The 19290-nt window shown below is 50.1% G+C and overlaps 3 protein-coding genes across 5 annotated transcripts; 1 reads left to right on the top strand and 2 right to left on the bottom strand.

Moving 5' to 3' along the window:
* Positions 1-816: 816 nt before the first annotated feature.
* TRAPPC4 (trafficking protein particle complex subunit 4) lies at positions 817-3612 on the bottom strand. 2 transcript variants are annotated; one of them, XM_004585146.3, is made up of 5 exons: positions 3378-3607; positions 3066-3240; positions 2201-2304; positions 1459-1585; positions 817-1140 (listed from the first exon to the last, which is right to left on the bottom strand). In XM_004585146.3, the coding sequence occupies exons 1-5, from the start codon at positions 3550-3552 to the stop codon at positions 1062-1064; spliced, it is 660 nt and encodes a 219-aa protein (XP_004585203.1). In that variant the 5' UTR covers positions 3553-3607; the 3' UTR covers positions 817-1061. The 2 variants fall into 2 exon arrangements, with proteins under 2 accessions (XP_004585203.1, XP_058519779.1); XM_058663796.1 differs by lacking the exons at positions 817-1140; positions 1459-1585 and adding an exon at positions 1594-1903 and having other exon boundaries at positions 3378-3612.
* Positions 3613-3691: 79 nt separating this feature from the next.
* Positions 3692-5777, top strand: RPS25 (ribosomal protein S25). 2 transcript variants are annotated; one of them, XM_004585145.3, is made up of 5 exons: positions 3692-3840; positions 4019-4114; positions 4234-4417; positions 5549-5647; positions 5731-5777. In XM_004585145.3, the coding sequence occupies exons 1-4, from the start codon at positions 3838-3840 to the stop codon at positions 5641-5643; spliced, it is 378 nt and encodes a 125-aa protein (XP_004585202.2). In that variant the 5' UTR covers positions 3692-3837; the 3' UTR covers positions 5644-5647; positions 5731-5777. The 2 variants fall into 2 exon arrangements, with proteins under 2 accessions (XP_004585202.2, XP_058519780.1); XM_058663797.1 differs by having other exon boundaries at positions 5549-5777.
* Positions 5778-5804: 27 nt separating this feature from the next.
* Positions 5805-13300, bottom strand: CENATAC (centrosomal AT-AC splicing factor). The gene is made up of 11 exons (XM_004585143.3): positions 13141-13300; positions 12900-13063; positions 12590-12688; positions 9718-9784; positions 9588-9650; positions 9234-9298; positions 8976-9087; positions 7366-7396; positions 6155-6244; positions 5952-6084; positions 5805-5871 (listed from the first exon to the last, which is right to left on the bottom strand). The coding sequence occupies exons 1-11, from the start codon at positions 13258-13260 to the stop codon at positions 5808-5810; spliced, it is 1008 nt and encodes a 335-aa protein (XP_004585200.2). The 5' UTR covers positions 13261-13300; the 3' UTR covers positions 5805-5807.
* Between the last annotated feature and the right edge of the window lie 5990 nt (positions 13301-19290).

The raw sequence follows: 19290 nt of genomic DNA on the forward strand, positions 1-19290 counted from the left end.
TGGCTGCATTCTCAATCCCAGCTTCCCACTAATGTAGATCCTGGGAGGTAGTGGGGAAGGCTCAGGTAGCTGGGCAGCAGCCACACTCAAGGGAGGCCTGGATTGTGTTCTTGGCCCATGGCCTCTGCCCCAGCTGGGGCTGCTACATGCATTTGGGAAATGAACCAGCAGATAGATCTCTGGATTTTTTAGAAAGGATGGGCGAGGGGGCATAACCTAAATCAGAGGCATTGCTTGGGAAGTATTCTGTCTATCTGCTCTTTCCATCCCTAAAGAAAGTTCAAGTGTAGGACTCCTTTAAGCTCATGCCTCCTTCACCTTCAACTGAACACTGCATAGTCAGTCAGATGATCATGTCAGAGATATAGCGGCTGCACTGCAGGCAAGTTAAATTGCTTCACGAGAGAACAGCACAGTAGTGGTGAAAGTCTGGATCCCAGCTCAGGCTGTCAGCAACAGACTGGGGACCCTGAGGCAGAGAGTATGTACCTGGCTGAATTTTCACCTGTAACATAATGTACCCCTTGGATTAGGGGGAGGATTGAGAGATAAAAAGCAATGAAATCTTGCAGTAAGTGCTGGATAAATACTCCATTATCCTTCTCACCACCCTCCAAGGACTCCAAGAACCAGGAGCAATTCTGGGACTAGCTTCAAGCCTCATGATGCCAAGTCTTAATATTTGTTCATTTAATGAACATGCTTGTTTTGTTTTCTACCAGAACACAGTTCTCATCTTCCCAGAACTCCCTTGCCATGTCTGTCTCCCATCCCATGTCTTTTCCCCACCCCAGATCACTAGAAGAGCAAACACTGAGACCAAAGGAATGTTTATTCCAGTATGAGTGGGCCTACCACCTGCATAAATAAGTCTGTACAACTCTGGGAGGTAGGACCATGATATATACACAAGGGAACAGGGCATGGCCAAGGCTTGGGATTGGCACACGTCAGGCTCCATTGTCCCATTTTCAAGTATGCTAATGAGGTTGGGACTGCAAACAGCAGGTATCTCTCAGATGGGGGTCTGGGGCGGGAGAGGGATCCACTTTGGGTTCTGCTCAAGACCCAGGTCCAAAAGTGCCAGCCTTCTCTGCCACTTCCAGGGCTAGCTTCAGGTTCTGATCGAACAGCTCACACCTAAGTCAAGCCCAGGAGACATAAATGAGAAAGTATGAGACCCGAAAGAGAAAAATAAATAAATAAATACATATATACATACATAAATAAAAAAGTGTGAGACCTGAAACTCCCTACTTTGGGATCAGAGGCAATCGGTGGGAACGCCACTGGAATGTGGGAGCTATGAATGCCAAAGGAAGTATGGATTCTTCAAATAAATCAAGAGCTAGTAATCACTGTTGCCTTAACTTAAAAGTTCTGCTCTACTACATTTCACATTGCCCTGTGGAGAGCACGTGGCTTTCAACCATGTGTTAAGGGAGCAGGACCACCTACCTGATGGGCATTTCCAGGGAGTAAAATGGGTTCTTGAGGGCAAAGTCTGAGTAAATCTCATAAATTTTTCGGAGAAGGGAATCTATGCCAGCTTGCCTGGGATCTGCCAGCACCACAAACTTGATCCCTGCAGAGAGGTCAGGAATGGTTGACTCAGAGACAGAGAGAGAAAATGCAGCTAGTCACATCACCTTACATCTGTACAGAATTTTTGATTTTGAAGTGTGCTGTCCCAAGCCCTTTTCTGTTGAATCCTTATTGGTACATAAAGCAGGCAAGGCAAAACTTGGAATCTTTGGCTGGGACCAGAGCCTCGTTAGGTGAAGTGAATTATCCTTCACCCTGCTGGGACTAGCGAGTTCCAGCTCCATCATGCACTTGCAGTCTCCAACTACCTCAACAGAAACTGCACCAGAGGGCACACAGGCAGGAGCGAGCTTGTGATCTGTGTTAAGGGAGGAAAGCAACAACACTCCGGATCCAAAGGCCATCTCCACTTGGCTTTCAAACTTGATTAGGAAACAACACACCTAAAACGTGCAGTATGGGCCAACACTTTAATCAGAACATAGGCTGATCAAGGCTGAACACACTGGGTTGACGTCGAGACAATCAGCTTCAAATCCAATATTGCCTTTGGCGTCTCAGAACAAAAAGACCAGAGGGGCTGAACCTGCCAAAGCAACAGCCAGCCTTCTCCCTCACCTGGCTCTGCTTCCTCTGGCCTCTCCGAGACACCTACCTGTCAGTGTCTGGAAGCAGTGCAGCTTGAATGTGTCCGTCTCCAGCATTTCGATGCCTGAGCTTCCCTGTTCGGGAGACAGCTGGGAGCCAATGGCAAACAGCCTAGAAGCGGAAGAGGCAGAGCCAGGAATGTATCCCTTTTCACTGACATGACCCTATCTGCCACATCTGGGACAACCAGGAGAGAAAATAGGAACAGCTTAGCAACACTGTCCAAATCTTTTGAATTTATATGAGTCCTGCGGGTGTTTTACATCACATATATATTTATAAAATAGTTATTTACTCATCTAAGAGGCAGCGTCAACAGAGGAAGAGACACAAAGAGGACGTCCATTGGCAGGGCTACTCCTTAGAAGGTAGCAGGGCTGTGGATGGGGCAGGAGGCTGGAACTCCCCCCTGGTCTCCCACAAGAGTGGAGTTAGGACTGCAGAGTAGCTGGGTCTCAGACTCTCCAACTAGTGCTGGCGTGTTAAGGTCCTGTTACATATCACTTATTTTCCCATGAAACAATGCAAACTTTTATAACACAAGCACTCTGGAAAAACGTGTCATGCTGATTTTGCTCTATGGCCAGCACAGCTTAGTACCATAGTTGAGAACAGGAAATGATTTTGAAACAGTTCAACTGGCTTAGAGATAAAGAACCTTAGGCTCACAGAACAGAAGCTGACTTAACTACGCTCATACCACTGCAGGTATTACCCGAAAAACCTAGGCTTACTGGGTTAGTGGCCTTCCTAAGAACCCCTGGCTTAAGTGCAGTCAGAGAAAGGCACTGCAACCCAGGACCCACACCCATCCAGATAACCTGCGAGCCAAGTGCAGCTCAGCAGGTACGAGGAAGGGTCGAGGGACTTACGAGTGGAACATGGAGGCCAGCATGAGCTTCTCATTGGAGGTGAGGCGAGGCCGGCCGAACCGAATGGACACGGGGTAGTTAGCAGGATTACCCAGATATTCCAGTACCTCCTTGCCATCGGCCGTGTACTTGCCGTTCACGTCCGCGCCATTAATGGCCAGCACTGCGTGGCCCACTGCAGGGGGTGAGGCTGAGTCAGCGAAGCTGCAGCCCCGGGGTTCCGCCGAGGGGACAGGACACGCGGTCGCGCCCCCTCGACCCCCACCCCGGCGCATCAGCCCACTCAGGACCCCGGGCCGGAGCCTCGCCCACCCCGGATGCCGTCACGCTGGCCGAAGGCCACCAGCACGCGTTCGTCATGGAGCTTGAGCAGTAGATCCAGCGGGTAACTGAACGTTTTTTCAGCCTCGGCCCGCGGCGCGTAGCTGTCCAGCTGATAAATCAGGCCGCCAGCTTTGTTCACAACATATACGCTAAATATCGCCATAGCTGCGGCGCTGCTCCCACAGACAGCCCCGCCCCGCAGGCGCCGTCACGTGACCAGGCCCGGCCGACCCCATTTGGTGTGCCTCTCCCGTGGCGCCTGCGCACTCGGGCTGCTACGGCCGGTGGGTGGAGCCTTCGAAACAGGACTTCCGCGCAAGGTCCCGCCTCCTGCTCCGGAAGTCCTCGCGGCGGGCGGAGGTTTCGGAGCCTGACGCGAACTAGGACTTCCTTTTTGTCCGACATCTTGCAGGTCTGAGGTGGTCTCCGCCGGGCTCCGCACCTCGCCATGGTAAGCAGCGAGCTGTGCCACCGAGGGTCTCCTGAGCGAGCCGGGCCGAGCGGGGGGCGCGGGGAGGACGTGTCCTGGCCGGGCCTGGCAGCCGGACGGCCGCAGGGAGCGTCTCCCCCACGTGCTCGGGCATCGGGCGCGGCGGCCGCGCTCACACCTGCCCGCCTGCTCTCCGCAGCCACCCAAGGACGACAAGAAGAAGAAAGACGCCGGGAAATCGGCCAAGAAGGATAAGGACCCCGTGAACAAATCGGGGGGCAAGGCCAAGAAGAAGGTAGGAGGGCGCAGGAGCAAGGGTGTGTGCAGGTAATGGTGTCGGCCTCGTGCCGTCCGCAGCCCGTCGTGGCTTGCTGGGGAGAGGACTGACCTGACTCGTCCTGTTTGTTTGAGCAGAAGTGGTCCAAAGGAAAAGTTCGGGACAAGCTCAACAACCTGGTTCTGTTTGACAAAGCCACGTACGACAAGCTCTGCAAGGAAGTCCCCAACTACAAGCTCATCACGCCCGCTGTGGTTTCCGAGAGACTCAAGATCCGTGGGTCCCTGGCCAGGGCAGCCCTGCAGGAGCTCCTGAGTAAAGGTGACCGTGCCTGTGAAAGGCTGCTGGGTGTCCTGGTTGATAGCCTAACCGCTGTAATGTATTTTCTGATTTTGGGGGTCTTAGTTGTATCTGTTTGAGAGGCAGATAGTTGGCTGGTTCACTCCCCAGCTGACTGCCTCAGGCGGTCTGAAGGCAGGAGCCCAGGGAGGCGGCCTTGACACTCCAAATCCCAGGTCATTTAGCGTGGTCAGCTCCAAGCATTTTGGCTGCAGCTGCACTTTGTTTTCAGGTTCTCTCTTTGCTGGTGGGAGTAGGGGGAGGTAAAAGAAAGCAGTTAACAGATAAGCTGGTTTATTCCCCTAAATGACTGTAATGGCCACAGTGGTCAGGCCAAGACCAGAATCTTCATCTGTATCTCCCACAAATATGGTAGGGACTCAGGCACTTGGGCCACGCTCCACGGCTTTTGCCAGGCGCTTTATTTTAGCAGGAAGCTGGGTCATACATTTTAATTGAAAATTACAGGTAGGGAAAGATGGTGCTCTTCCATCTACAGATTGTCCGCGATGGCCAGAAGCTTTTCCCCCATCTCCCATGTGGTTGCAGGGGTGGGAGCAGTGAGGATCAGCCTCCACTGTGTGGCCAGGTCACCAGCAGGGTGCTGGATCAGAAGTAGTGAAGGCAGGACTAGAACCGTATAGCACCATATGGCGTTTCAGTGCCTTAGATTCACATTAGCAGTTAATCTATTAATTTCAGTGGTGGTAGTAAGAAAATTGAGGGCCTTTAATAGCATCCCCCCTAAAAGGACCTAGTACTCAAGTGGTTAAAAATCAGCCTTGCTAGCACCAGGATTGCATAATGTCCCAGCTGCTTCACTTCCCATCTAGCTCCCTGCTTTGTAGCCTGGGAAGGCACGATGATGGCCCAAAGCCTTGGGACCCTGCACCTATGTGGGAGACTTGAAAGAGGCTTCTAATGCAAAAATTAGCTCAGGGCAGGCTGTTGTGGCCATTTGAAGAGTGCGCCAGCATATACAAGATCCTTCTGACTTATGAATCTGTCTTTCCAATAAAAATGTCTTTATAGCTTCAGAGGGGATAGAAAACTTAATAGTTTTAAGCATCTCCTGGCATTACTGTGTAAAATACTATATCCTTTCCCCCCCAGGACTTATCAAGCTGGTTTCAAAGCACAGAGCTCAAGTAATTTACACCAGGAACACCAAGGGTGGAGATGCACCAGCTGCTGCTGAAGATGCATGAAGCGGTGAGAACCCGGGAGTTCGAGGTGGAGGAAGTGCACATGGTCTTCACAAGGCTTCTCATGCTGCTTTTAATTTTTTTTTACAGGTCCAATGAATTGTACATTTGGCAAAATAAAACCTTATTAAATCAAACTTGGATGTGTGTTTCTTAAAGGGAATTGATTAGGTTTTTTCTTTATGTGGTAGCTGTTTCTTCTTTGCAGCTGCTTCAGTTTTGAATTGATGCCTGGAAGGAAACAAAGGGTTAAGAGGATGCAGGATGGGTTTTCTCCAAGCAGTAGTGGGTTACTTTGGCTGGACCCCTACCTGGACTGCCAACGTCTTCCATTATTCCAGACCCTGCCGAAGGATGGCAGCCAGCCTGCACCAGTGCTAGAGTTGTGGTCAAAATTGGCCCCAACTCTGTCAGGTGGGAGTTTCTTCAATTTCTGCTTTTCCTCTGCAATGATGAGGAAGGTTTTCACTGAGTTTCAACGGACCCTGTTCCCTTTTGAAGCTGGCTTACTTACTTTCTTTAAGGAATTCTTCATAGGAAGGCCCAATTTGTTTGTTCCCAGAGCTGTAGTCTTCATCTTGGACCATCCAGGGAGGTGTAGCACCTGGGAAAGGGAAGACCCATCAAGGTGTGTCATGCCCTAGCTGTCTGCTCACCTCTCCTGTGAATTACAGGACTTAACAGTTTCCAGGCTTTAGGGAGACCTTAGACTTTCCTAAGTTACCTTCAGGCATGGTTGCACTGCAGCTGCTATCGCCCATTATCTTCTACCCTATTAAGATCCTAACTGTTCCAGATTCTTAATAGCTTCCTTACTTAGGGAGCACTGGAGTTCCCAGGCTTTTACCATTTTGAGACCCACCTCTTTAAATGGCAGCAGCAGTTCATCCTGGGCTCCAGTGTTTGGGACTGTGGTTGATACACTGCACAGATCACCTGAACCCATAGCAGGGCGTCTGGGAGTCCAGCTGCACTCTGGATTTCCAGTTCATGTGCATCTGGAGAAGCCGGTGAGTCTGCTGACTATCTGGGAGTTCTGGGCTGAGCTGGGCTCCAGGCTTTTTGGGCTTTGAGGTTGTGAATCAGCAGAAGGCAGGCATCTTTGCCTTAATTGGAGCTACTCTAAAGCTGTTAGGATTTAGGTAGAGTGGTAAATAGAAAAATTGCTGGACTGTATAATTAGGTATATGTGGAACTGCGTTTCTACCAATGGTGTATGATGGTTTCACATAATCAGTTATTCTAATATGTTGGGTTTCAAATTTGCATTTTCCTGATGGTGAACATTCACAGGCTTTTATTGAGGTGCTTTTGTGTGTGTGTGAACTCTACTGTAGTTATCTTTGTTTGTTTAATTGCATCTTAACAAATGCTGCCCTGGAGCCCAGCATTGTACCCTAGTGGCTGAATCCTCATCTTGCACACACCAGAATCCCATGTGGGCGGTGGTTCATATCAGTGGCCTGTTCCCTGTTATCCAGTTCCCTGTTACGGCCTGGGAAAGCAGTCAAGGATGGCCCAAAGCCTTGATATCCTGTACCCACATAGGGAACCCAGAGGAAGCTCCTGGCTTCAGATCGGCACAGCTCCAGCTGTTGCAGCCACTTGGGGAGTGAACCAACAGACAGAACAGCTTCCTCTGTGTGTCTCCTCCTCTTTATATATCTGACTTTCCAATAAATAAAATCTTTAAAAACAAAACACAACCACTGTCCTGAACCTTACCTGAGTGGACGTTACCAACTCCGGGCATTTCCTGTGGTTAGAAATGGGAAAATTCCAGTTAGATGCATACTATGATATTTGAGAAGATGCAGATTTCTAAGGTGGCTGCAACTGCTGCTTTTAGAGCACAGAGGTCTTGGCATGATAGCCTAGCAGCTAAAGTCCTTGCCTTGCACGCGCCCCGGGATCCCATACGGGCACCAGTTCCAATCCCAGCAGCTCCACTTCCCATCCAGCTCCTTGCTTGTGGCCTGGGAAAGCAGTCGAGGATGACCCTAAGCTTGGGATCCTGCACCCACATGGGAAACCTAGAAGAGGCTCCTGGCTTTGGATATGCTCAGCTCCGGCCACTGCAACCACTTGGGAAGTGAATCAATGGATGGAGGATAGTCCTCTCTGCCTTTCCTCCTCTCTGTATATCTGATTTTGCAGTGGGAATATATTTAAAAAAAGCCCACAGTAAGTCATCAGAGTCCTGGCCTCAAGTGGTTATGTCCAGAAGTCACGTGCCTACTACCAACAGGTGAATATGCCCTGCTCCGCTCCCCAAGAGCATGTCTATGGTTAAAGAGGATTAACCATAAATTACATTTGCAGATTGATTTTTTTTTTTAAAGATTTGTTTATATTGGTAAGGCAGATTTACAAAGAGGAGAGACATCTTCCATCTGCTGGTTCACTCCCCAAGTGCCCGCAATGGCCAAAGCTAAGACAATCTGAAGCCTGGAGCTGGGAGCTTCTGGGTCTCCCATGCAGGTGCAGGGTTCCAAAGCTTTGGCCCATCCTATGCTGCTTTCCCAAGCAGAGAGTGGAGTAGCCGGGACACAAACAGGTGCACATATGGTATCCCAGTACATGCAAGGCAGGATTTGGCCACTAGGCTATTGCGCCAGGTCCAGTTCATCTTTAAGACACTGTTAATTGTTCAGATAAGCCTTCTGTGGCAGTGTTAGCATTTAACCCAAAAGTTGACAGGATCTGAGACAAATGTGTGGAAGCAGTGAGCAGCAGAGTATGTGGGCAGAGTGGAGTGAGGGTGCAGGTGATGAAGTGTGTTTATGGGATGTGGGAGTGTTCCTAAGACTGCACAGAGGCTAAAAGGGGATACAGTTAGACACAGCATGTGGGAGGTGAAGGAAGAGGTAAGGATCTGTATTTATGATTGGGAATATACTAGTTTTGAGGGAAGTTTCAATTGCTTGCAGTGCCCCTATAAATGTCAAGCTGGGTCATGAGTTCTACCGAGGACAAGAGGTCTTAATAGAAGACTGGGAACAGCACAACAGAAAGTCAAAGGTAAGAGAGGGAGCTGGTGTTGTGCAGTCCAGGTGTCTGCAGGGGAAAGATGACCCAAGTGTTTGGGCCCCTACTACCCGTGTAGGGATACCTGGATGAGGCTCTCAGCTTTGGGCTCAGCCCTGGCCATTGTAACCACCTGAGGAGTCAGCTCAGGCTCATTGTCCCTCTCTAATTCTGAAATTCAAATAAATAAATACTTGCCAAAGAATGCAGAGAGGAATGACCAGAATAGATAGAAAAATCAAAAGGGTGTCCTGGGACCTGAAGGGTGTCCTGGGATATGCCAGAGCTTGCTGGCATATCCAACATACCTGATGGCCAATGAACGTCAGAGGTTGCTGGGTCTCCATCCAGTCAAGCTCTGGAGCTGGTTGCAGTGGCAGGTCCAAATATGAGGGCTGCTGTGAGCTGGAGGCCACTTGGCTGCAAGACAGACAGGAGCCAGGCTGGCAGATGAGGTCCCTGAGCCACAGCAGATGGCAAAGGTGACTGCTGCTGCCATTTCCCGGCCAGAAGGTGAGAGTTTCCTCAGAGATGTCCAACTCTCAACAAGAGTCCTTCAGTCATACCTGTGTGCTCCTTGCCAACTCTTAGGTGCCGAAGAGCCCTCTTCTGGGTCTGGTGCTGTCTGAGGCTGAGTTTGATTCAGGAAAAATAGATGTATCCAGAATGCTTAAGAGAGCCTGCCTGGTCCACGCACCCCCCTCCAGGATCATAAGGAACACTGACAGAGGGAGGCTATTGCCTGTCTGCAAACTGCCCCCGTCACTGACTAGGCCTGCCCCTTGGGTCACAGGGAGAGGAATTCCAGCCAAGCAGATGAGGAATGGAGTAGGAAGAGCCAGTTTGTGAAATGCTGGACCCAGGAAAGCCAGGCATCAGTGGATTTGGATACTGCTCTGGATCCTCCGAGTGAGACCAACCTCTAAGACAGATCGAACCACCTCCTGCCGGCTCTGCTCCACTTCCCGGATGTGAGCTGCCATCTGTAGGAGAGCAGGCTTAGACAGGGTGCTGGAGCTGGGTCCTTCAGAGACCCTCCCTCTAACTTACCTCTTTGATCACCTCATCTTCTTTTTCTTCATAAGAATCCAAGCCTTTCACCATGGATTTCTTAAATCTAGCAAGAAAAACAGCCAGTCACCTCAGAACCTAGCCCCTGCTAGTTGTGATTTTTAGGGGGCAAAGGGGATAAACTCAGTATAATAAAGCCTATGTTCCTCCCACTCAGATTCACTGTGAACATTCTGATACACTGGCTCTTCCTTTACAGACACATACTTCCTTTTTAGGGAAATAAAAATTTAGAAAATAAAGAAATTAGAAAATAAAATAAAGATTTAGAAATCAGGAGACACAACCCTAAATATTTTAGCAGGTATCTCCCAAGAATAGGAGCATTCTGTACAACAGCAATCGCACCCATGAGAAAATCAATTACTCTGCTTCAGAAAGCTTTATTCAGGGGTTAGCATTGTGGCACAGCAGGTAAAAGGTGCTACCCATGATACCTGCAACCCTTCTGGGTGCTGGTTCAAGTCTCCATTAGGTCCCTGCTAAAGGCCCTTAAAAAGCAATAGAAGACACAGGGTTTCTAAGATGACATCAAGTGGATACCCCACCAGCAGGTCCTGATGTAGTTGGGTATCTGGGAGTAGCCCCTTTCCTCCTTCCCTGAATACAGAAATGGATAAAGAAAAACTGAAAGCATTTGTCTCAGCAACTTTCCCCCATACCTCTATCTTCCTGCCCTCATCAGTGGTCCTTATGGCTTGCATCCTTGTCAACTACATAAATTAAAAAAAAAAAAGGTAGAAAATGTCCCAAATGCTTGGGACCCTGCTACCTGAGTACAGCCTGGCCCAGCACTGGCTATCATAGCCATCTGGAGTGAACCAACAGGTAGAAGATTCTCTGTATCTCCCCTCTCTGTAACTTTCAAATACATAAATAAATATTTATTTATTTATTTATTTGGGCCCGGCGCAGTGGCCTAGCGGCTAAAGTCCTTGTCTTAAACACGCCAGGATCTAATATGATCGCCGGTTCTAATCCCGGAGGTCCTGCTTTCCATCCAGCTCCCTGCTTGTGGCCTGGGAAAGCAGTCGAGGACGGCCCACAGCCTTGGGACCTTGCACCCACATGTGGGAGACCAGGAAGAGCTCCTGGCTCCTGGCTTCGGATTGACACAGTACTGGCTGTTGCGCTCACTTGGGCAGTGAATCATCGGACAGAAGATCTTTCTGTCTCTCCTCTGTACATCTGCCTTTCCAATAAAAATAAATAAATCTTTAGGGCCTGGAGCTGTGGCCTAGCGGCTAAAGTCCTCGCCTTGCACGCGCCCCGGGATCCCATGTGGGCGCCGGTTCTAATCCTGGCAGCTCCACTTCCCATCCAGCTCCCTGCTTGTGGCCTGGGAAAGCAGTCGAGGTCGGCCCAATGCATTGGGACCCTGCACCCGCGTGGGAGACCTGGAAGAGGTTCCTGGTTCCCGGCTTCGGATCGGCGCAGCACCGGCCGTTGCGGTTCACTTGGGGAGTGAATCATCGGACGGAAGATCTTCCTCTCTGTCTCTCCTCCTCTCTGTATATCTGACTTTGTAATAAAATAAATAAATCTTTAAAAAAAAAAAAACTATTCATTTAAGTGCCAGTTTTTTTTTTTTCCTTTTTAGAAACTGCTTGTTTTATTGTATGGTTCCTTTCCCTCTCCACAAAGATTTCCTTAAATAAAGGTTTATTTATTTTTATTGGAAAGGTAGAACAGATTTACTGAGATTTTCTGAGAGACAGAAAGATCTCCCACCCACTGGTTCACTCCCTAAATAGTCAAAGCAACCGTAGCTGAGCCTATCTGAAGCCAGGAGCTTCTTCTAGGTCTTTCAGGTGAGTGCAGGGTGCCAAGGCTTTGGGCTATCCTCTGCTGCTTTCCCAGCCATAAGCAGGGAGATGGATGGGCAGTAGAGCAGCTGGGACACAAATTACTGAGTATATGGGATCCTGGTGCTTGAGGGCAGAGGATTTAGCCATTGAGCCACCGTGCTGGGCCTGATTTACTAATTAGAAAGGCAGAGCTACAGAAAGGTAAAGACAGCGAGATTTTCCATCTGTTCGTTCATTTCCTAAATGATGCCAGTGGTCAAAGCTGGACCAGGCTGAACCCAGGAGTGTGAACTTTCTCCATTCAGGTCTCCCAGAGGAGTGTGGGGGCCCAAACAGTTTAACCAGTGCCTATATGGGATGCAGGAAGCAGCTTAATGAGAGAGATCTACCCCTGACTTATGCCTAAATGTCTGTAACAGCCATGGCTGGACCAGGCCAAAACCAGGAGCCAGTGACTGTATCCTTGCCTCCCAAGATAACAATATTATCGTTACAGAGACCTCATTCTTCCAGCTCTTTAAGACAAAGCTTTCCTCTCCCCTTAAATCAAGAATACTGATACTTCCTGAGCCAATCCCTCCATTCTTCAGTTACTCTTTCTGCCAGTAAAAATCCTGGTTCCCAAAAACATCAAAATATTTGCCACTGTTTTATCCTACAATACACACCAAGAGATTTTAGAATCATACCGCTACAAGGCACTTCTAAGTGGGCACTGGGTGAGCACCAGGTTCTTTATGATAAACAACCTTTGCAATACCTAAAGGACTGTCCTTTAGAATTCTCTGTGCCTAACATTGAACTATTTGATCATAAATGCTTTTTATTATGTACCAGTCTCTCCATGCCAAGCCCCATTCCCCAACTACATTAAGACCTCTTTGCCTGCTTTTGTGCACACTACAGGGCCTAGGGCAGTAAAGGCTAAAAAGACAGGGACATCTATCAAGTCCCTACAAAACTTCCTATGCAGGAAGCTCCCCTCCAAGACACGACATCCAGAATTCACTGCGTTATTTTATCTTGCGTCACCAGAGACCTACCGCGCATACTCCTGAGCAGAGACCAGAAACTTCTCCTTCATCTGGACCTCAGCCTTGTTCTCCCACCAGAATTTGTTGGTTGCTTTCCTGTGTTCTGGACTGAAAAAGGGGAGCAGGAGAAACCTCAAATAGGGTAACAGAACCATTCACACATAGCTAAGCATCAGCTAAGTGGGCAAGGCCTGCTCAGCACCTTTAAGACTCCCATCACCTACCGGCCCCCTCCCCACCCCCGGTCCCAGGCTGGCAGTGCTTGTAAGGCGACCGTCCACCCTGCCTTGGGAGCCGGCGTCCCGTGTCCCACCGTCACCTGGCCAGGTGCTCCAGCAGTCCCGCGTGCAGCACCGTCAGGTTCCCGTGGCTCAGGTGTTTCCGCACTTCACAGCCGCAGCACAGGCACCAGCAGCGGCGCTCATGCTCCGGCACGTAACGCTCCACCTGCGCGGCCCGGATGGCCTTGCGGGCGGCCTCCACCTGCGGGAGACAAGCCAGGCTGGAGCCCCCCGGGCCCCATCACTTCCCCCCGCACACCCCAAACATCGCGGCCATACCTGCGGCAATAGCCGCTCAAAGGCCCCCTGCAGCTGCCGTCGGTGTTTGCGACTGTAGACGTGTCCGCGACCGCAGAAGAAAGTCTGGCGGCACAGGGAACAGCGCTGCGGGGGTGCCATGGCGCAGGAGCCCGGGTCTCAGCCGCTGGCGGCCACCGCCCACCCCGACCCCTGACCCCTCGAGGCGGAGCGAACCCAGCTCTTCCCGCGCCTGCGCACACGGCTCGGCCGGCGGATTGGCCCGCCACCCGATCGCTAGGAAGCTGAAGGAGCCTGTCCGCTCTGCGCAGGCGTGGAAGAGAGTGCGTCCCGCAAATGACAGTGACAAATCATAGCTGATCGCTGATTTTTTTTATTTATTTATTTTTATTACAAAGTCAGATATACAGAGGAGAGACAGAGAGGAAGATCTTCCGTCCGATGTTTCACTCCCCAAGTGAGCCGCAACGGCCGGTGCTGCGCCGATCCGAAGCTGGGAACCAGGAACTTCCTCCAGGTCTCCCACGTGAGTGCAGGGTACCAAGGCTTTGGGCCGTCCTCGACTGCTTTCCCAGGCCACAAGCAGGGAGCTGGATGGGAAGTGGAGCTGCTGGGGTTAGAACCGGCGCCCATATGGGATCCTGGGGCTTTCAAGGCGAGGACATTAGCCGCTAGGCCACACCGCCGGGCCCGCTGATTTTTTTTTTTTTTTTTAAGATTGATTTTTTAATTGAAAAGACAGATACACACAGAGAAAGAAAGACCTTCCGTCTTCTGGTTCACTTCACATCCCAAGCCAGGAGCGTCCTTCGGTCTCCCACGCGGGTGCAGCGTCCCAAAGGGGATAGGAACCAGCGACCATGTGGGATCCCAGCAGATCCAAGTCGAGGATGTAGCCAGTAAACTATCTCGCTGGGCCTGCCGACTGCTGATCTTTACAGGGAGCAACTTGGCCACTCACGCGGTGTTGCTGTTGCCTGGGTTTTTTTTTTTGTTTGTTTTTTGTTTGGTTTTTTTTTTTTTGGTTGTTTTAAAAAAGTTATTTTCGTTGGAAACACAGAATCGATTTATGGAGAGAAGGAGAAGGCAAATCTTCGATCTACTGGTTCATGCCGCAATAGCCACAACGGCCAGAGTTGAGCCTATCTGAAGCCGGGAGCCAGGAGCTTCTTCCAAGTCTCCCACATGGGGCAGGGTCCCAAGGCTGTGGGCCGTTCTCGACTGCTTTCCCAGGCCACAAGCAGGGAGCTGGATGGGAAGTGGAGCAACTGGGATAGAACTGGCGCCCATATGGGATCCCGGGGCGTTCAAGGTGAGGACTTTTAGCCGCTAGGCCACACCGCCGGGCCCAAAAATAAATAAATCTTCAAAAAAATAAAATAAAATAAAATAAAAATCACCAGTATTGTTGTATAGTGTTAAGCCTCCACTGAGATGCAGACACCCCATATGGGTGCTAGTTCAACTCCCAGCTACTCCATTGAAAATCCTGCTCCTGGGTCTGGCAGAATAGCTCAGTCGCTAAAGTCTCACCTTCTTGGTGACGGGACCCCATGTGAGCGCTGGTGTATGTCCCAGCTGCACCACTTCCCTTCCAGCTCCCTCCTTGTGGCCTGGGAAAGCAGTAGAGGACGGCCCAAAGCCTTGGGACCCTGCACCCGCATGGGAGACCCAGAAGAAGCTCCTGGCTCCTGACTTCGGATCGGTACAACTCTGGCCACTGCGATCATTTGTGGAGTGAATCAGCAGATGGAAGATCTTTGTCTCTCCCTCTCTGTGTGTATCTATCTTTCCAATAAAAAATAAATCTTAAATAAAGTTTAATTTTTAAATTAAGCATAGCAAGAGGTTAGAAATAGTAAAATAGAACAGTTATAATTGAGATACTCTACTGGGTTACATAAATATGATCTCCCTCTTTAAAATTTTTTTCTTTTTATTTGGGGCCAGCCTTGTAGTATGGCATGTTAAACCTCTTCCTGTAACACTGGCATCCCATATGGTACTGCCTAGACACCTGGTTGCTTCAATTTTGACACAATTCCCTGTTAATGCACGTGGGGAAGAAGCAGCCAAAGGCCCTCTCTGTAACTCTACCTTTCAAATAAATTAATTAGTTTTAAAAAAATATTTATTTTTATTTGTAAGGCAGAATTAGAGACAGATACAGAGAAAGGAAGATATGTCTTCCATCCACTGATTCACTCCCAAAATGGCCATGACAGCCAGAGCTCCAGAGCGGGGTTGGTGCACAGCCAGGAGCAGGAGCTTATTCTGGGTTTCCCACATACATGTAGGGGCTCAAACACTTGAGCCATCCTCCACTGCTTTCCCAGGCCACAAACAGGGAGCTGGATGGGAAGTGGAGCAGCCAGGATTTGAACGGAATGCCAAGGCTACAGATGCTGACCCCATTATGTAAATTTTAAGAACAGCAAAAAGTTTTTGTGGACCTGTATGGGAAGTGGGCATCCCAGTGGCAGCTTCATGCCTGCACCAGGAATCAGCCCTGAAAATGGACTTTGGCAAGTGGTTAGCACTGTGCAGTCTGACCCTCTTAACACTGGGTGGCAGTAATGGGCCCAGCTCCCAGTCCTGTCCTTGGTCAGGAAGGAAGACAAGCTAAGCTGCTCAACAGGTTAAATACACTACATGTATTTTTTTTAAAAAAAGATTTATTTATCAGAAAGTCAAATAAGATTTACAGAGAGAAATATCTCCCATCTGCTGTGAATATCTTCCATCTCCCAAAGTGGCCGCAATGGCCAGAACTGAGCTGATCCGAAACCAGGAGCCAGAGTTTCCTCTGGATCTCACGTGTGAGTGCAGGGGCCCAAGCCCTTGGACTAACTCCTGCATTCTCAGTTCATAAGCAGGAGCTAGAAGGGACATGGAGCAGCTGGGATACAAACCAGTGCCCTTATGGGATTTTGGCACATGCAAGGTGAGGATTTAGCCACTGCACTGGGCCTTCCACATTTATTTTCCACATGAGCTACTTTCTGTTTAGGGTGGGCTGGGCAGGACCCCATGTAAAGCAACAGCATCTGTACTTGGTCTTCCTGCCCCATCCCTGCTCTTCCCCTGACTCCCCAGCCCTCACCTGCACCTTTTTGCAGCACTGACAGACCCAAAGAGCAGGGCTGGCTTCAGGCACTTTTGGAGAATATTCAAATGTATAAGCCATCTTGAAACAAGAGCTGAAGAAATGTGTGTGTTAAGCACCCAGCCCCCCTGAGTGCACCCACACACACACTAACACGGAGTGGGGTGAAGCTCACTTAGGGCTCCACGGTAGCTATGCTCGCAGCAAACCTGGCCTCCAAACTGACCAACAACTCTTTTTTAAAAAGATTTATTTATTTTTATTGGAAAATCAGTTTTACAGAGAGAAGGAGAGACAGAAAGATAGATCTTGTGTCAGCTGATTCACTCCCCAGTTAGCCGCAATGGCTGGAGTTGAGCTGATCCGAAGCCAGGAGCCAGGAGCTTCTTCTGGATTTCCCACGTGGGTGCAGGTTTCCAAGGCTTTGGAATATTCTCTACTACTTTCCCAGGCCACAACCAGGGAGGTAGAAGGAAAGCAGGGCAGCCGGAATATGAACTGGTGCCCATATTGGAGCCTGGCGCGTGCAAGGCAAGGATTTTAGCCACTAGGCTGTGGTGCCAGACCCCAAGTCAACAACTCTTAGTAAACTTCCAAAGAAGAGAAGTATTATCTTTCTTCATTTCACATAATAGTTGCATTCCTGGAAAAAAATTGTAACTGAAACAATGCCACAAAGTTGTTTTTTTTTTTTTATTTATTTTTAGTAGAACGGCAGATTTATATATAGAAAGATCTTCCATCTTCTGGTTCACTTCCTACATGGCCGCAACAGCTGGAGCTGAGCTGATCCAAAGTCAGGCGCTTCTTCCAGGCCTCCCACACAGGTGCAGGGTCCTAACATTTTGAATCATCCTCTGCTGCTTTCCCAGCAGGGAGCTGGATGGGAAGTGGAGTAACCAGGACAGGAACCAGCAACCATAAGCGATGCTAGCACTTGTAGACGGAGGACTTGCCAATTGAACCATCGTGCTGGTCCCACAAAATATTTTCTTGAGCTAGAAAACTCAGGCAGGTTCTTAGGTTCTCGTCTGAGCTCATTACAAACAGCTGTGGCCTGAGAGTCACTTTATTTATTTATTTATTTATTTATTTATTTATTTATTTATTTATTTATTTATTTTTATTGGAAAGTCAGATATACAGAGAGGAGAGGTAGAGAGGAAGATCTTCTGTCTGCTGATTCACTCCCCAAGCGGCTTCAATGGTCCAAGCTGTGCCAAACTGAAGCCTGCAGCCAGGAGCCCAGAGCCTTTTCTGGATCTACTATGCAAGTGCAGGGTCCCACGTCTTTGGGCCGTCCTCCACTGCTTTCCCAGGCCACAAGCAGGGAGCTGGATGGGAGGCAGGGCCGCCGAGATTAGAACTGGGGCTAATATGGGATCCTGGTGCCTACGGGGTGAGGACTTTAGCTGCTAGGGTACTGTGCTGGGCCCCTGAGAGCCACTTTTAAAGGTAAAGGACAGTCTCCTTACATTGGGAACTGAGGCCCACGATGCCCTTCCCCCAAATCCTGTTGTAACCAGCACACCCCTAGGGACATGCTGTACCCCTAGAGGGAGCCCTGGTCCAGCACTGCTGACTTCTTGGTGCATGCTCGGATTGAAGGGGTCAGGGACCCAGTGGTGGGGTCAGGGGAAGAGCCATGAGGATTTCCTGTCACAGAAAGGTGCAAAGTCAGCAAATGGAGCCTGTTCCTCCAAGGTGCATGTTGGTCTGATAGGTCATGAGTTGCACTTTGAGTAGCACCACACGTCAGAGGTCAGGCAGGAGGCAGCTGGACAGCAAGCACACATGAAGTGCTACCTAAGTGTGCAGGAAATGAAGGCTACTCCTCCAATATAATAGCCTTTGTAATCAGGTGGGGAAAGGCCTGGCACAGCACCTGCCAGGGAGAGTTGGGACTGGGGGCCAGCTGGGCCAGGCCAGGCTGCAGCATCCAAAGGCAAAGGCCAGGACGGGGGAGGGGCTATGCCAAGCTGGGTCAGAGCAACCACTGGCATGTGCGAGATCTATGGCTGGGATCAGGCCTGGTTGGGGAGCTAAGGGGATGCCCTGGCTGGGTTGTGGGTCCCCCTGGTGAGCACAGGGGCCAGAGTGGGAGCTGCGGTCTGGTCTGCATATGGATGCAGTCTCCCTTGGCATAGGTGTGGACTGGGTCTGGGGTGTGCAAGACTGGACTAGACTCCAGCACCCACTGGAGCTTGTGAGAACCAGGATGAGTGTAGGATGGACTGGGCTAGGTCTCTGTCCCTTCTGAGCCATGAGCGAGCTGTGTCTGGGTACGGACCAGGCTTGGCTAAGCTATAGCAATCAACAGTAAGAACCCACTAGGACAAGTGGTGGACTATGTAGGGCTGGCCCACGAACCCACTGGTATGCATGAGATCCAGTATTAGGAGAGGTTCTGATAGAGTAGCTTGGCAACTCCTCTGTCAGGACACAGCCCCTGCAGGTGAGTTCAACAACCATGAAAGGGAGCAGTCCAGAGAAGGCCAGGTTATGGTTCCCATGAGCTTACCTTTGGCTCAGGTCTGGGGTAAGCCAGCCTGGGCCAGTTCATATCACCCACTGGCAAATCTGAGAGCTAGAGAGTTGTGTGGGTCATGCCAGCTCAGGCCACAATACCAGCCAGTTCACATTAGGGCCGGGACTGGGGGCTAGCTGGGCAGGCTAGGCTGTAGTCCCCACCAGTGTGAGCTGGAACTAGGGCCGAGCTGGGCCGGGCCAGGCCACAGCACCCACTGGCAAATGCCAAGGTAAGGAGGGATATATCAGACTGAGCTGCAGCACCCAACCAGCACCTGTGAGACCTGGAGAAGAGTGGTCTAACCCATTTGGGGGGCTGCAGGGAACTTCCCTGCTGGGCCATTATTCCCACTGGTGAGCGTGAGAACTGGGATTGGGGACAGACCAGGCCAGGAAGGGCTACAACACCTGTTGGCCTCCATGTAAGCTAGGTCGGGGACAAGCCAGGCTGGGAGGACTGTACATACTGGTACATGCATAAGCCAGAGAGGGTGAGGGTTGGTTGGGCTTTGCTGCAGCATCAACTAGCAGATGCT

Source organism: Ochotona princeps, chromosome 4, assembly GCF_030435755.1.
Source record: "Ochotona princeps isolate mOchPri1 chromosome 4, mOchPri1.hap1, whole genome shotgun sequence".
NCBI classification, from domain to species: domain Eukaryota; kingdom Metazoa; phylum Chordata; class Mammalia; order Lagomorpha; family Ochotonidae; genus Ochotona; species Ochotona princeps.